This window comes from Dermacentor albipictus, chromosome 6 (genome assembly GCF_038994185.2).
Source record: "Dermacentor albipictus isolate Rhodes 1998 colony chromosome 6, USDA_Dalb.pri_finalv2, whole genome shotgun sequence".
In the NCBI taxonomy this organism is placed as follows: domain Eukaryota; kingdom Metazoa; phylum Arthropoda; class Arachnida; order Ixodida; family Ixodidae; genus Dermacentor; species Dermacentor albipictus.
The window spans coordinates 91,140,886-91,156,754 of record NC_091826.1 but is presented as its reverse complement, the minus strand read 5'-3'; the positions used below and the strand labels follow the sequence as shown (position 1 = coordinate 91,156,754).

At 49.6% G+C, this 15,869-nt stretch overlaps 1 protein-coding gene across 1 annotated transcript in view; it reads right to left on the bottom strand.

The window, feature by feature from the left end:
- Positions 1–12,735, bottom strand: part of LOC135897685 (cell adhesion molecule Dscam1-like) — a 153,070-nt gene extending 140,335 nt beyond the window's left edge. The window contains exons 1-4 of the mRNA XM_070541020.1: positions 12,602–12,735; positions 12,230–12,517; positions 10,012–10,305; positions 6,934–7,218 (exon numbers count right to left, since the gene is read on the bottom strand). Of these exons, the coding sequence (XP_070397121.1) occupies positions 6,934–7,218; positions 10,012–10,305; positions 12,230–12,517; positions 12,602–12,671 (937 nt within the window). The 5' untranslated portion in view covers positions 12,672–12,735. The remainder of the gene's footprint in view (positions 1–6,933; positions 7,219–10,011; positions 10,306–12,229; positions 12,518–12,601) is intronic.
- Positions 12,736–15,869: the final 3,134 nt, after the last annotated feature.

The following is a 15,869-nucleotide window of genomic DNA, read 5'->3' as shown; positions in this document are numbered from 1 at the left end:
GGGTTCAAGGACTCTTCGTTCCTCTTATCATTAACTGTTGTGTGATGGTCGAACACCTCAGAACAGTTGATTGTTACGTGCGCCTGTATCCGACAATTAGGCGCAACAGCGCCCGCATGTATTACACAACCGTTTAAATGTCATTGCAGCATACATCCAGGAATCCATCCATGGAGGCATAATGAATACATTTATATATACCAACTACGCCGTGCGTCGCTGTGCAAAGCGTCCATCGATTTCCGCAGCATGTGCTATCCCAATCCAGCCACGTGTGTGGCAAGCAGTATACCTTCAGAGTTAATCGTCAAGGCTCGTTACATTGAATACGAGTTTATGGAGCGGCGGTGGTTGATTCCAAACGTGAACTAGTTACCGAGACGATCCACGGACATACAATGTTTATGGAGATAGCTTATCGCCCCACTGCACGCGGAAAATAGTTGAAACTGTTTATAAAGGTGGGTTAAGAGTTCTCCAAAGCAGAAACCACATTAAATGCATCGATGGCGCATCTCCGGCTAGACGCCGTGCGGCGCTTAAGCCGATGTCGTGGTCGTACGTAATGCGTTCCGTGCAACACTTCACTGGAGACCGGTCAACTGCGTGGTACGCAGTTCGGCTTGAGAGGTCCCGCGTCGTAAGGTACACAGAGGCGCCGACCCCGCGTCTAAAACACGTACGGAACACATGCGATCGTCGCTTAGATATGGCGCTGCGGAGTTCCAAAAGTGTAGTTGTCGAGGAATGCAGGTGTTGCCATTTTCGGTACACGTGAAGTGCCGACAAACACCTATTAAACTCCTCCTACAAGAACGCTCGAGCAGTACAAGGCTCGCCGCTGCTGGCGCGTGCACTCTCAAACTTTTGACACTCTTTATGGTGCTGGTTTCTCCACTTACTTTAAAATCTATAAAAAGATTTATTGCGCGCGATGGCAGGCTCAAGCTACACTTTCGAGGAGGCAAGCAGTGTTTGAAAACTTTGTAATAATCATTCTGACCATGGTGCGCGCAAAAGTATCCGATACACGAGAGTTTTACAGCGATGTAGCTTTTAAAGTTTATTTCATGCAGTTTTCGTATTGTGGTCGCAACTATGATCGTGTTTACTTGCCACAAAAGGTAGCCAGGGAAGAAGACTTCATTTGTCCCGATAAAGGATTCGACCTTACTCAATTAGAAGCTTAAAGGTGTTCGCCATAAGAAAGCCAAGCACCCTTTATTCACCCATAAGGGTGTTTAAAATATCTTTATCGTGTACCTGTGACTGCGAGGTGCGCGGAGTACCGATCGCTCCCGGCCGCATTCCGGGCCACGCACGTGTAGTTGCCGCTGTCCCGAGCCGAAACGTCCACGATAGTGAGCGTCGAGACGGGACCTCCCTTAGCTGACGTCACCGTGAGGCTCGCTGTGGGCTCCAAGGGACGGCCGTCCTTCAGCCACGACAGTTCGAAGGGGCCCGCGCTGCCCTTTTTGATCACACAAATAACGGCGACTGTGTCTCCGGGTGAGAGGTTAGCGGGAAATTTGAATTCATTTATCTTCGGGGCGTCTGGAATGACAAGCGCGCCGGTGATTAGGCGAGATCAGGACATTTCCGACGCCATAAAGCGCAGTGTTGGTTTTAGCTCTTATGTAGCGCTCAGTGCAGTCCCCTGTTGGCAAAAATTTCGTCAGCTGATTATTGCCGTCACTCATAGGAAGATGTAATCTCGAGTATATATGTGCCGCAATCAGTTACATTTGCAGATCACTTTTAGACCTCTGAAAACTCTTATATCTCTGACCACACCTAAATGAAAACCCTACTTACTTGTTGGGATATTTGAGATATCGTAACTAAATTATATATATATATATATATATATATATATATATATATATATATATATATATATATATATATATATATATATATATATATGAACGAGAGACGTTTCAGGGACATTTTGCTCTGAAGCATACGCATACGTCTAAGCTCTTCACCTGAAGTGAACCCGCACGAATAATCAAGCACGAGCGCTGGCAATTAACAAAACAGGCAAGATCAAGACGATACGTCGAAAAACTTATGTCACGACTGGCGTAACGTTCCCATGCGCGCAAAGACTAGGAGACGATGAGAACTGTGCCATACCTGAAGAACGAGAATGGGCACTCGCCGAGGCGGTGATGAGAAACTCGGCGATGCAGCACGTCAGAACACCGTAACGGATCATGCTGCGCCAGAAACTCTCCAAACAGCGCAGCAGCGAAATGGGAGCCGAGTTTCAACTGCGCGCATCAGAGCTTGCAGCGTAAAAGAGGGGGTAACAGACCTCGGCCACCGGCAGGGAGAGTTCACTTTCAAGCGGCACGCGGACAAGTTGCGCCACCTACCCGCTGCTCGTCAACTTAAGTGTGGCGCGAAATACAAAAGAGGAAGGAAGTCGCTTTCGAGTGGCGTTGCCTGCGTCATCTGGGGCAAGCGCAAATGGGGCACAAATGGGCCCAAGCGCAGAAACTGAAGAGTCGTAGGTACTGATGGTTTCATTTTGATGCCGTACTAAAAAATTAGTTCTGCGGTTAGTAAAACGAGTCGCACCACGAGGTTTTGTAACACCGATGCACATTCTCCGAGCGAACGGTTCAACGGTACCTGTCGGAGTTAATGCAGCTCGTAAGATGTCGCATCAAGAGCTCTGTAAACGAATGTTCCTTCTCGGGGAAAACGATTCGAAGGCGCCAGAGTTCCTACAGTTTGCGAGCTGTCGCATCCCGGGCTCTGTAAACGGATGCGCCCTCTCTGAACGAATGACTCAAATGCACCAGCCAGTTTGACTGCAGTTTGTAAACGTGGTCCGAACGCCCGGCTGTGATATGCTGCGACAGCTGGTGTAGCGCTTGCACTATATAAGAAAGCTCGGGATTTTGAAAGCGGGGCCCACTTTACCATGAACGACGAGCGGTGCCGTGAAGCTGTCGCTGCCGAAAGCGTTGCTCGCGGCGCACGTGTAGTTACCCACGTCTTCGGGCCGGAGGCCGGCGATGCGCAGCGTCGAGCTGGTCTTGGAGCTCGTGGACGACGCCGACACACGTCCGCTGCCTTCCAAGGAGATGCCGTCCTTGTGCCACGCGATGCGATACGGTCCTGCCGTGGCTTTGCGGACAACGCACGTGACTATGATCTCGTCTCCCAGACCGACTTCAGCGGGGAATGCGAACTCCAGGAGCCTCGGAGGGCCTGGAAACATCGGCGAGAGTGAATCGTATCGTAAAGGAAAGCCGGCGGCGGGTAACCAGCGACGCATGGACGAGCCATTTGGACAGTTGAAGGCCGCTTACCGGCTTCGCTTTCTGTAGACGCCGCCGCGACCATCAGGAAGATCCCGAGTAGCCACCTACGTCCGTTCATCGTGCAAGAGGATCTTGCTGTATCTGTGTGCTGCAGATTCAAGGCACCGCTGCGCCACCTCCTGCAGTTCTAACAGCGCAACAGACTCGCGCGTCGATGGCGAGAACTTGCCGGTTGGTGCGAGTCGCTGGAAGGCTGGACGACTACCGCCACCTGGTGGCCGACTCTAACACTACAAGTTGGATGTCTCGGAAGCCGCGCGCTCTCGTCCAACGGCGGGCGATTTGTGGAGCGCGTCGTTTCAAAACGGCATAGCACGACACCGTGACGGTAATTATTGGAATTCCTCCCAGCGAACAACATTAAGTGCGAAAAGATAGATTGTTGCAGTAGCTGCAGAACATTTTGGATCAACGAGACTAAGTGAAGGAAAGCTAATTGAGTACTCTCCAGAAGGCATCCTTAGATTTCCTTCAGTGAAGTTTATCAATGTTGCCGGCGCTGTGCAGCCTAGGCCGAATTCCGGAGCTAATTATCGTCCGAGTACCGTGAAAGAAATTGCCGGAAGATAAATAGTTAAGTAGCATATTATTAGACCCGCTCCGGTTGTGAGTGAGTTCGACAACTTGTTGAAAGAAAACTCCCAAGTCTCAGAGTCCAGCGAAAAAAGAAAAAAAGAAACGTATATGACACACGGTCCCAAAAAATGACAGATTTCTCATCAGAACTCTCGTTTGTAGTTAGCGACGAAATTAGAACAAACAAAAGGCATTCTTTGCTGTTCGGGCACGCTGGCATACGGTGTTGAGAAGCCACTTCATATGGCACGCAGCTGCTTGACAAACTTGGCAGGCATAGGTCTTCTGTAATGCGAACAGTTTGCCACCCATACAGTTTGTAATGATAAAGCCCGGTAATGTAATTTTACGCATCCCACTAACGCAACAAGTCGTGCCGGTACAGCTGGCGTGTTGCGTGTAACGGAGCGTTGTACGGCAAGGCGCCCGACGCAACGGGTCATTTATGGTAATCGATACTCTCGGTTGAATGGTATATATGATTAATAAGGCATCGAACATGGGCTGACGAGGTAGCATGATCCATCTTCCGGGTCTGTACATGCTAAGCCGCGGCAGGTGCGTGCAGGACACGCCTTACCTATCGCAGACGCGAACTTGGGAAGTGGTCGAGGCGGCAGCGGTAACGCCAACGTCGTCGCTATGCGGAGCTTTAGCCATTCCGAGAAAAAAAAAAAAACGTCGAAGCTTGTAATTTCGCCGCATTAATTCGTGCCGCGATACGAGCGACCGTTCTGCGTGCACGGGCACAAGTGTCCACACGCAAATGGTTCCGGACGCCGTCCGATTGGTAACGTGGGCTGCGCCTCATCGGCCGCGCGACCTGAGGGCACGCGCTGCTGCCTCTCTCAACCCATGCCCCGAAAAAAAGATAACGTGCCCGAAACGGGCGTTACCGTTGACGACGAGCGGCGCCGTGAAGCTGTCGCTGCCGAACGCGTTGCTCGCCGTGCAGGTGTAGTTGCCCACGTCTTCCGGCTCCAGGCTGGCGATCAGCAGAGTGGCGCTGCCCTTGGTTTGTGACGACGTGGAGACGCGCTCGGTCTCCACAACGCCGCGACCATCCTTCTGCCAGGCGATGGAGTAAGAGTCGGCGGGCGATCCCGTCTTGACGGAGCACAGGACGATCACTTCTTCGCCCAGGGCGATCTCCGGAGGGAACGAGAACCTCCTGATCGACGGAGGTGCTGAAACCCGAGACCCGGCGAACGACAAAATTTCGTTCACCGATAACCCCGCTGTGCTTGTTGGGTCGTGCGGGGAAGCAGGCTTACCGTTTGCCGTAGCGAGGCGCACAGTCGAAGCGAGCAAAGCGATTGATAGGTAGTGGTAGAAGCTCATCGCGAGACAAGCGTTTGTATCTCGGCGCGCAACTTGCCGTCTGCAACTGTGATGGGCTCTGCGAGCGCTGCCTAAAATTGCCGCGAAGAAACGCAGTCAGGATCAGTGGACAACTAGCGCCGCATGGTGGGCGTGCGAATAAATACTTGCCAGACGGGTTGGTTTCGATGTGCTAGGGCGCGCTCCACGGGAGCGCACTGACGCCAACTTTACGATATCGTAGACGAAACACGGTCTTGGAGGAAATAATGCAGGCTGATTTCGTGACAACAATCAGCGGAGGTTGCACGCCTCTCGCGTTACGTGCATCGTTTTCTTGTCACGCGTAGGCGCGCCAGAAATCCGAAGCCTCAGTGTTGCTCCGTTCCTTGTCTCTTTTCGCACAGTTCAATACTACGTAAAACACTACTCGACTGTGCCGTATCGGGTAGGTGATACTGCAAATCGACGCCATGCAAGATACGCTATGTGCGCATAACAACTGCAATAAAATACACCCGGTTACTGGAAAACGAAATCCGGTGTACGTGAATGAAAGGCACCCGCTCGCACCCCACGAGAACCCTGCCCTGCGGCATAGATGTGCATTAACATAAAAGCGTGGATGTCCTCCTCACGCAGAGATAACAGTATTGGCTTGGCTTACTTATCGTACACGAGCCAACGCCTATTTGATCCCTCCGTAGCCTGGCAGTTCATTTGGGATCTTGCCTCCTGTTCCTGGCATGCACAGCCGCCACAAGGGGACGTTCGCTGTGAATGTTATAGAGCAGCACGCTTTGGAAAGCTTACGGTGTCTTCAGGTGGTAGGCCCCATGTCCGGCTGCGGAAGGCGTTGGGGCCTCCCCAACCCGTAGCCTCTGACGAGATACTTTCTTCATACGAGGAAAATTACGGGGAAGTGAACAGGCACGCGGAGGGATTAAGGAGCGTCTGCCGCGACGGAGAAGCGAATTTTGGGTTAACGGTATAGAGCGGGGACATCAGGTGGGATTTCTAACGCGGCTTTATAGTATGCATTTCTGTCCGCATGTTCATCGTTCGCGTTCTCACCATGTATCTGCGCCTTGTGTGCTGTGTGGAGTGCTGTACAGCGCTAAGCCGGTCACTGCACATGTAGAACGCAATAATACTCCTTGGTAAAGTCTTAACGGTGAATACTAAAAGTGCCTATCAGTTTTACACGGGACGCGCAAGTAATATATGTGCATTGCACGAAAATATGATAGTATGTTCAGAGTGGCCGTCTTGTTTCCCTGTCCAATAACATGCAGTAATGGGTGTAACAAAGTATGCACGTCGACTGGAACACTAGTTCGGTGCATTGAAGATGAGTGAAAACGGGAAGAAAGCAGCTCGTCTTAGTCTGCGCCTTTCCGGATACAGCCTCCTTGAAGCCGTGTGCAATAAGGCGTAACAGGCAGGCGATAATGCAAATCCACGTCACATTATGTGCACTATACGCGCACAAGCGTCGAGTCCTTGAGTGCTTTGAAAGAAAACCCTTACAACGTTCTGCGCTGAGCAGTAGACCTCCAGTAATACTACTTACTAGCACAGCAGTGCTACAGCGTCAAAGCAGTTTTTCTTTTGTTGCAATATGCACGTGCTTGCGCAGTTACTATTACCTAGTTCTGTTCGTGGGACAACTCACAATCGTCATTTAAACGTGTTTCACCTGAAATCAGAAGCGGCAACGTCAGTACGTCCGTGCCAGCGGCGCTCGTCGCGGAGCAGGTGTAGTTGCCGATGTCCTCGACTTGCACCCCGTCGATGCTCAGGGCAGTGCTCGTCGCCTTGGCAGTGACAGCGACGCGGTCGGAGTCGTGGACGGGCTTGCCGTCTCTGTGCCACGTCAGCGTGTACGGACCCACGGACCCTTTCTTCACGAAGCACGTCGCCACGGTCTCTTCGCCCAACGAGAGTTCGTTCGGAAAACCAGAGCTCTGTAACCTCGGAGCGCCTGTAATGCGGTGTTCGGAGTCACTTCTCTGTCAAGCAATATGTGCATTCATTAATCGCTATTCGCTGCTTAAAAGACTACGCGCCACTCCTAACGTCCTGAAATGTGTACGCTCATCACACACTCTCTGAGACGGCTGTTCCGCGCATCGCCATTATCTCGGCTGTTCCGCCAGCTAAGGGGATGTTGAGGCCTCCGAAAAGTACTTTGCACACATAAGGCGATGAAAACCCCTCACTTCACTAGAAGATCACAATAACTATAACGCAAGGTAGGCGTTCTAGTGAGCTCTTAAGGAACTCGATCGGTTTTGACAGCGCAGTATAGTGAGGCGAACGCACTCGACGAGACATATAGTATCAGTTCTGATATTAGTTGGAATTACAGCATTTATTAGCGTACATCTTATGGGCACCTACCATATATATAAAGTTTTGAACATCGTCCAATTTATAACCATGTCGGATTAGCGACAGTCGACCGTATCATAAAATTACCGGTCGTGTAAATCTCCACTAGGGTACACGTACACGGGCGCTGTCTTATTTTTCTGCGCGGTGCCGATGAAATAACAATTGCAACTTCGTGGTGGAACTTCAACGACGCTTACCTTGCAATTGAAGCGAATCGAGAGGCGATGCGATTATCAGGCATAGCATCGCGTACACACCCTTGAGCAGCGACATCTTGCAGCACGGAGCACAGTTGCACCGAACCGAATCAGCCGCGCTGAATGAAGTCAGGCCGAGCTGCCACGGGCAGCGTGAAGCAGGAAAACCGTCTTGCTAGAGAGAGGGAGGCGTTCAAAACCGCCGGCGGGCGGACGACTAGCGGCACCTCGTGGCGCTTTCCACAACTTGCACCTCAAGTATTTCGAATTCGCCGGAACTCGCACTCCTCCAATGATGCCAACTGTGTCCCTAGGTCTAGGGTTTTCGGAGCCAGCTTAGGGATTTCGGCGTCTTTGCAGCGATATCGAGAAACTTTCGAACGAGGCTGACAGATGTTGGCACATGGTTCCCGAGGACGGACACATACACCTGGCAAAGCATTCTGTAATCATTCAATTCCCACTGGTATCTTTTATCAAGGTCGTGCGCTGGGACGCTCTATACAAACTACATTAGGAAGCGAAAACAGGTAGTGCCAGTATTTTGGGGAACCCTGTCGCTCAGGGTAACGTACACATTAGTATATTTTGCCTCGTTAGAAGGGCGAGCCAAAACATTAAATCGTAACCTCCCTCGCTTGTCAGAATTGCAAGCGAACAACGGTGTCAGCGTACTGAAGTACGCGCCGGAACCTTTCAGAAAATTTCAGGGCTTGTCACGTTGAATGCTGCCATAAAAAGTGTTTTGTCAGTCTGCAATCGATGCGAGAAATTGGGCTGTGCACAGGCGCTCCGCAGCAGCTCAGTGCTCGGGAAGACAATTCAAAGAATCTTTGAAGCGTGCGTTGATATCAGCGCTTTCTTATTTGTCACCGCCTTTTCATGATGGGGATGGTGTCAATGCCACTTCGTGAAGATCCATGTTCATAAAGAAATTTGTACAGGTGTTTCAGAACTGATCACGCATCCGAACATCATTTAGGAAGAAAATGAATGTATTCAATTTTGATTAAAAGTGGCGATTCCAATATAGTAAACCCGCCGCGGTGGCTTAGCTGCTATGGTGTTGCGCTGCTAAGCACGAGATGCTTTGTAATTGCTCTTTCAGCACGAGAAGAGTTGATATTCCCAACATTAGTGTGTGCTGTGAGTTTTGTAGCTTTCCTCCTCGTTATTGTTGCTAGTGGCGCCATTATAAGGTCAAATATGAGAGAGCGGACCATCGACTCATAAAATACAACCATCAATATATCAAGCTAGGGGTTTTCCCGGCACACTAGTGATTCCAGGGGTTTAGGAATATTCCGGCAAACGAAGTTGGAACAAATGGCCTAAATAAAAAAAAATCAATTTTGGCAAGTCACTTGCCGAAACTACGACCAACTATAAGGCACGCCACGCCGTAGTGGGGGACTCCGGATTAGTTTTGACCACCTGGAATTATTTAACGAACACCGAAATCTAATTACACTAGCGTACTTGCATTCCGCCACCTTCGGAATCTGGCTGCCGCAGCCGGGTTTGAAGCAATGACCTCGCGCTCAGTACAGCATTATAGACACTGAGCTATCGCCGTATAGCTATCACTTTGCCGTAAGTATCACTGCTAATTATCGTAGGCACAAAAAAAAAGAAAGAAAGAAAAGAAGAACAGGAGAAAAATGTAGAAACACATGCTTCGACGTTTGTGGCAAACTCCAACAGCGCAAATTATCTTGCGCATTTGTTTTTTTCATAACCGCAACACGTCGTTGGCGAACCAGAGGCGTTTTATAAGTTTGTTAACCAGAATCTTCACTCAATCAAGAGGGTATGTAGTCACAGCGAAGTGGATACCACGCGTGGGCGTAAATATCGCATAGCTGAAGCAGATGTGGCGACCACAGCTTATCGCTGTGGCGGCATTCCAGTTGACCCGCGATTCGGAAAGAATCTTCGGTGCAGCGCCACAAATGAGCCCACGGCTAAGTGGTGCCGCTCTATACCTTTGATAACATGTACATCAACGTCAGCTCTCACATTTTGTCCTCATTCGCGACCCACGGGTGGGGATAATTGATCTTCGTTGCGAGAAACTCGAGGATTACTAAACTCGCATCGAATGGCACTGTGGCGAGCAGTCATATTGTGCCGCTTCTCAGAACCGCTCAGAAAGATTCGTCGAGTCACGTTCCAAGCCGTACCTGTCACAGCGAGCAACGTGGAGAAGCTGTCACTCCCTGCTGCATTTCGGGCCACGCAGGTGTAGTTCCCGCTGTCCGCGGCAGACACGTCCACGATGGTGAGCGTAGACACCGGGCCGCCCTTGTGCGACATCACCGAGAGCCTGGACGAGTCGTGTGACAGAGGCAGACCGTCCTTCCTCCACGACAGTTCGAAGGGACCGGCGCTTCCCTTGGAGACTATGCAGCCTACGTGGGCAGTGTCTCCGGAAGACAGGCTGGCGGGAAATTTGAACTCCAGTATTTTGGGAACGTCTGGAACGGAACGCGCGCTAGTTGTTTATCTCTCACTTTGCCCCAGCTACGGAAACTTAGTTGAAAGAAGGAGGACAGTGCATCGTACATGCTGAGCAGTCTGTTCGAGCCGCATCTCTAGCGTATCTGACTGAGGCGTCAACGGTGTTAAAACGACTGCAGGAACGCAAGATCTACGGCGTTTGGTTTTAGAGGTTACAAAGATTGGATTGGACAAACTTTATTAAAGGTTACAAGTACTTGCGCAGACGTACCACTAACAACGGACAAAAAATTCAATAACGTGTTTGTCCTTAATTTTTAAATTCATTTTAAGTGTGAAAATCGAGCTGCCATTTATACGCTGCATGTGGCTATAACGTTACTAACGTCTGCGTTAATTATTACAGACGTGTAAAACTCTGCATAAAGTGATTGCCGTCGTTCAAACGTGATCAACGTCGACGGCGTAAACTTGCCTTAGGCGTATGCTCAAAGGTTGTAACATCATCATTCGATCGTCGGCTATATATAAAAATCACAGTCGTACCTGAAGAGCGACTTGGGCTGACCACCATTACAGCAGTGAATACCAAAGCCTGCAGAGCGTCACGGCCATGCATTTCCGAAAGGCTCGCAACAGATTCCAAGAGCCAAAGTTGTCGATGCACCCGCAGCCAGAGTCTGACTGTCTTTCACTGTGAGAGAATGAACCAGCAATGCCAGCAGTTCAAAGAAAACGCGAGCAGAAGACGAATTTCGGTTGAGCTGTGGACAAGTAGCGCCGCCTGTCAGCCTCGAGAACAACCGCACATGGCGCGAAAAAATGAAAGGCGCGTTGGGGTCATGGTAAGCAGTGGTAGTGTCTTCGCCAGCGCTGTGTAAATTGAACGTCGGCACTGGTACACTATGGGGATCTAATATTCTTCGCGCGTACTAGCATATTTTCATGGAGAAATAGGTAAACGAAGCATACGAAGGTGGGACTGGACCAGAAATGGGCCACGCACGCACAATGGTTAGGGGAAAGGTGTCCGGTTACGAGGGGGAAATATCACTTGTGGGGGGGAGAGGAGTAAAACCTGGAAGTGTTTGAAAAGTCCACAGGTCGCTATGAGCACAGCCTACGGTATCCCGCAAGAATGCACACCGCAGGAAATGAACCAGCGCACTAGCAGCCTCTACGACCGACAACCGTCGTGGTTACTGTGCTCCTGTACGGTATTAGAAGAGGGATTCAAATTAACACACGCACAGAGAAATCAGAGCGGGCGAGGTGCTCGCTGTCCAGTATGCCAAGCCCGCTACAAAACTTGCCTCTTCGCACTGTAACATGCGCAGCTATCTGACCAAAGGCCCAAGAAAGTGTCACGGTTACTGTTATCCGCCATTCCAATAGAAGTCAATATGACATAGTAAAACGCGACCTGTGTCTACGGACGGTGTCCACGCCACGGTCGTCCATGTCGACCTTGCAATCATGCAGCCCGTGAGCGCATGCGCGAATATTCGTGAAAACGGTTCCGCGCCACAAGAACAATAAATGGCTACGTGCCAGTATAAGCAAAGTCTGACCGTTGACTTCGTTCACAGAGCGGAATCGTGAAACATCGGCCACGGTCCGCAGGGAAGATATGGTGGTTTCGATGGCACCGGTTCTCTTATTTCGTTGCGTTCATCGCGCTACCGCCTACGGTCTGTCATCTGTCTCAACCCTTTCCATTTTCCCCAGTGAAAGAGCAGCGGTCTATAGACACAAGCCTCGGTTTGACCTCTCCACCTTTCCTACATTAAACCCAGTGCGTGCATCCATCCATCCTTCCTATTCTATCCCCATCCTATCACATCCAGTCTCGAACGCCTATTGACAAGGGGGTTTTTGTCTTTCCTTTCCTGCTCTGTGAAACGGTAATTCATCAAAACGAGCAGGGTGACGTCAAGTTACCGTTGATGATCAGGGGTGCCGTCACGGTGTCGGTCCCGAAGTCGTTGCTGGCGACGCACGTGTAGTTGCCCACGTCTTCGGCGCGGAGGCTGGAGATGCGAAGGGCCGCGCTGGTCCTGGATCGGGCCGCGATGGAGACGCGTTCGCTCTCCTGTATGTCCCGGCCGTCTTTGAGCCACGTGATGCGGTACGGTCCCGCGGTGCCTTTTTTCACGAAGCAGCCGACCAGAATCTCTTCACCCAGTGCCACTTCTGAGGGGAACGCGAATTCTCGGAGGTCGGGAATACCTGGAAATGCGTGCTGTTCGTTCACCAGAGTACTGCGCGCGGCAGTGAGCAAAAGTTCCCAACGAGAACCGTAAACTCCCTTACCGTTGTCGCTTGCCCAGCATGATCCAGCGAGGAGAATCAACCCGTAGAATAATGTATCGAATAGCTGCATGTTCTTGAGTGAACTTTTGGGCTACGTAGCCACGGGAACGCGCCGGTGAACGTCGGCGCACAAGTGGGACTCTGTGAGGGCCAGGCAAAGAGTCCTGCGATCGTACGGCAACGCTTGCGCTGACGGGGAACGAAAAGCGCAGTCGAAAGCGGCGGAAAAATATGTTCGGTTGAATACGCTTGGCAGCGTGGACAACTACAGCCACCTGGTGGCGATGAATTCAACCACTTCCCGCGCCAATTTGAAAAACCCACACGGCGCGTTATTTGTTTTTACTTTTTTTAAAGAGAGTCGGCTGCCTTTTCTATGATAACACAACGTGTATTTGATTGTAGTGTAAGTGCTCCGCTTCAACTGTGTAGACGTCCGCTTCAAAGTGTAGACGTCCGTACATCCCGTAACTTGCGCCTTACTATTGTTCGCCCACAAACTGCGTCTTCCGACGAGGCGCTTGGGCCCAAGTATTGCACCCATGCCACATCACTGCACACGGAAATAAGGTTTCGGTAACCGAGGCCGCTCGTCGATGTGAGATGCAGAGCTTCTTCGAGTGCTCGTACATTGTGCATGCGGTTACACGCAGCAGTGGCATACGTCGAAATACTATATAAGATACTTTACAGGAGTAGAAAAAACGCGAAAAAGCACAATAACGGCTGAGGAGCACAAGACGAACGTTCGTCATTTCATTTATCGAATAGCATTATAGAGACCGCAACCTGTTCGCGAAGCTGTCATCTTCGCGCACGGGAGTTACACTTGTGATCAAAAATGTGCGGACCAGACGCATTGCGAAAAAAACAAAAGAAAGAAATACGAATTTCCTGTAACCTGAAGCAGAAGACCGCATTTCGAACTAAGCATTCGAAACATCGGTGCAATCGTCAGTTTCAGGTTGCCGATTTTTTTTTTTTTTTGAGTAGCCCTGTGCCGCATACTTTTGATTACGACTGCTCGCAACAGCGTACCGTCACTGCGTTTTCTTAATCGAAGACCGTCTCTAGTGCGAGCAACTGTCGCCAGGTCTATGCGGCGTGGATTGCTGATACCGTCTATCGCTTACTCTTACTTCGCTTACTCTTACTTACTTCTAACGGCAACAGCGGGACCTTACCTGTGATGCTTTCCGCACCGGGCGATTTAAACGAAGAAAAGGCACTGTGATTTTACCTGCGACGAACAAGGACAGAGTCAGGGCGTCGCTTCCCTCGGCGTTAGTGGCTGTTCAGGTATAGTTGGCTACGTCTTCGACTTGGATTCCGTCAATAGCGATGGATGTTCCCGTTGCCTTGATGGTTGTCTTCACGCGAGAGGTGTCCTGGACTGCTTCGCCGTTCTTAAACCAGGTCATAGTGTAGGGTCCCTCGGAACCCTTTTTCACAAAACACGTTGCCATAGTATCCTCTCCCAAGGAGAGATCGCTGGAAAATCCAGCGGTCCGCAGTTTCGGTGGTCCTGAAACCCAAATCATATGAAGCAAGCAGGGCCCCTGCTAGACTTCCAAAAGCGCTGTCGTCCACCAAATTGCGTTAAGGACGTTACCACATACATTTATTTAAATACACATCTATAGCGAAAGAAAAGCTGCTTAAAAAGAACAAAAGAAAACGTCACTTTTAGGCCCCGTAGTGCCTAAGATATGCAGGGTGTTTCAGCGATCTCATTATAAAAATGAAGGGTTCGACACATTATTTTTTTTTGCTAACCAAATTTTATTGATCTGCTTGCTGCACTGCAGAAATTGCCTGATAATCACTAGAATGCTAATTATTAACTACTTTTGTCAATCAGCTATAATTATTTACTTCAGGCGGCATTTGTATTGTACAATTAAAGTCAGGTCGTTTTCGTACAATACATAGCCGTTGCCCAGAAACTGTGCAGAGGAAATTGCTTTTCCAGTTAACAGAGTTTCAGCAACGCATAGGTTGGTCCGCGATTATTCTTAGGAACTGTTCCAGCGTGCGTAATGCTTTTATGAATGCGGTATCAGAAGCGATAGGGGCCACTGAGGAGAAACATTAAATTAGCTTAATTATGCTGACATAGTGCTATTTGAAAACTTCACTTTCGTTAATTTCGAGGTAATACTTAAAGGATAAAAATGAAGGTCAAAGATTTAGTTCTTGAGGTTTGCGTCGAAACCTCAATGCCGGCGCGTCAGTGTGACGTCATAGATTTCAAAGTATGCTTTCATATTTGAGTCGTCGTCACTGTATAAAAGTTGTTCTTGAACTCTGCTAAGTTCAGCTTCCGGCTTCTTCGAATGAATTGTGCTCCATTTTTACCGATGAAAAAGTTAACCAGGCCCGAGCAGACCTCGTCAGAATTTGTGACGTCACAGCGAGGTGGTGCGGGAACTTGGAGGCGGCGTCACCACCTCCCTCTCGTTCTTAACGCTTACTACACCTTTCGGTGAGAGTGTTTTTTTTTCTTTTAATCGCCAAAGGACAAATGAGTAATGCAGCTCGAATAATTTTTCACTTTAATTAGCTCCGCACGTGTTAGCGTCCTGTAGTGACTCGTTAAAATGAAGTTGAAGATAAAGTATGGCATGTCATAATCTCAAACTGGAAATGCGCGGTTTTTTTACTGAGAGCTGTGTCATGTGTCACTGAGCGAAATTGAAGCAGGTGGCGACACATACTGCCGGTTCCCGAGGCGTCTCCACGTTATGCGTCGCTGGTGATCACAACGACTGAGCGAGGATATTTGCTTGCTCATTGCTAAAAAGAAAATAATATTTTAATTTTAGACAAAGAAAGTGAGTCGGCAACTCTCCCAGACAGCTTCTTTTTATATTTTACCGAGGAACAGATTGAAAAATTCGTGACGTTTCAGGCTGTTGTCCTCGGCGCTGCGGCTCTTAGGAGGAATACTTACGAAAAAAATGGCTTAAGGGCTTTTTTTTTTTCTGGCAATAATTCCGCCTCTCCACGCTAAACAGGCGTTGAATGACTGAACTTTTGAATGGTCATGTAATTGGGTAAGCACCAACTATCCAAACATGCCCTTCTGTTTAAATTCGAATCTCATTCGTTCACCTTCCAGGCACAGCAAAGAGGAAACTAAGCGCCCTTCTACAATACCGATAAAAAGTCACTCTTATCGTGATAGGACGCTAACTAAGCGTCCTTTTACAATACCGATAAAAAGTCACTCTTATCGTGATAGGACGCTTGGTAAGGCAGGAAAGAC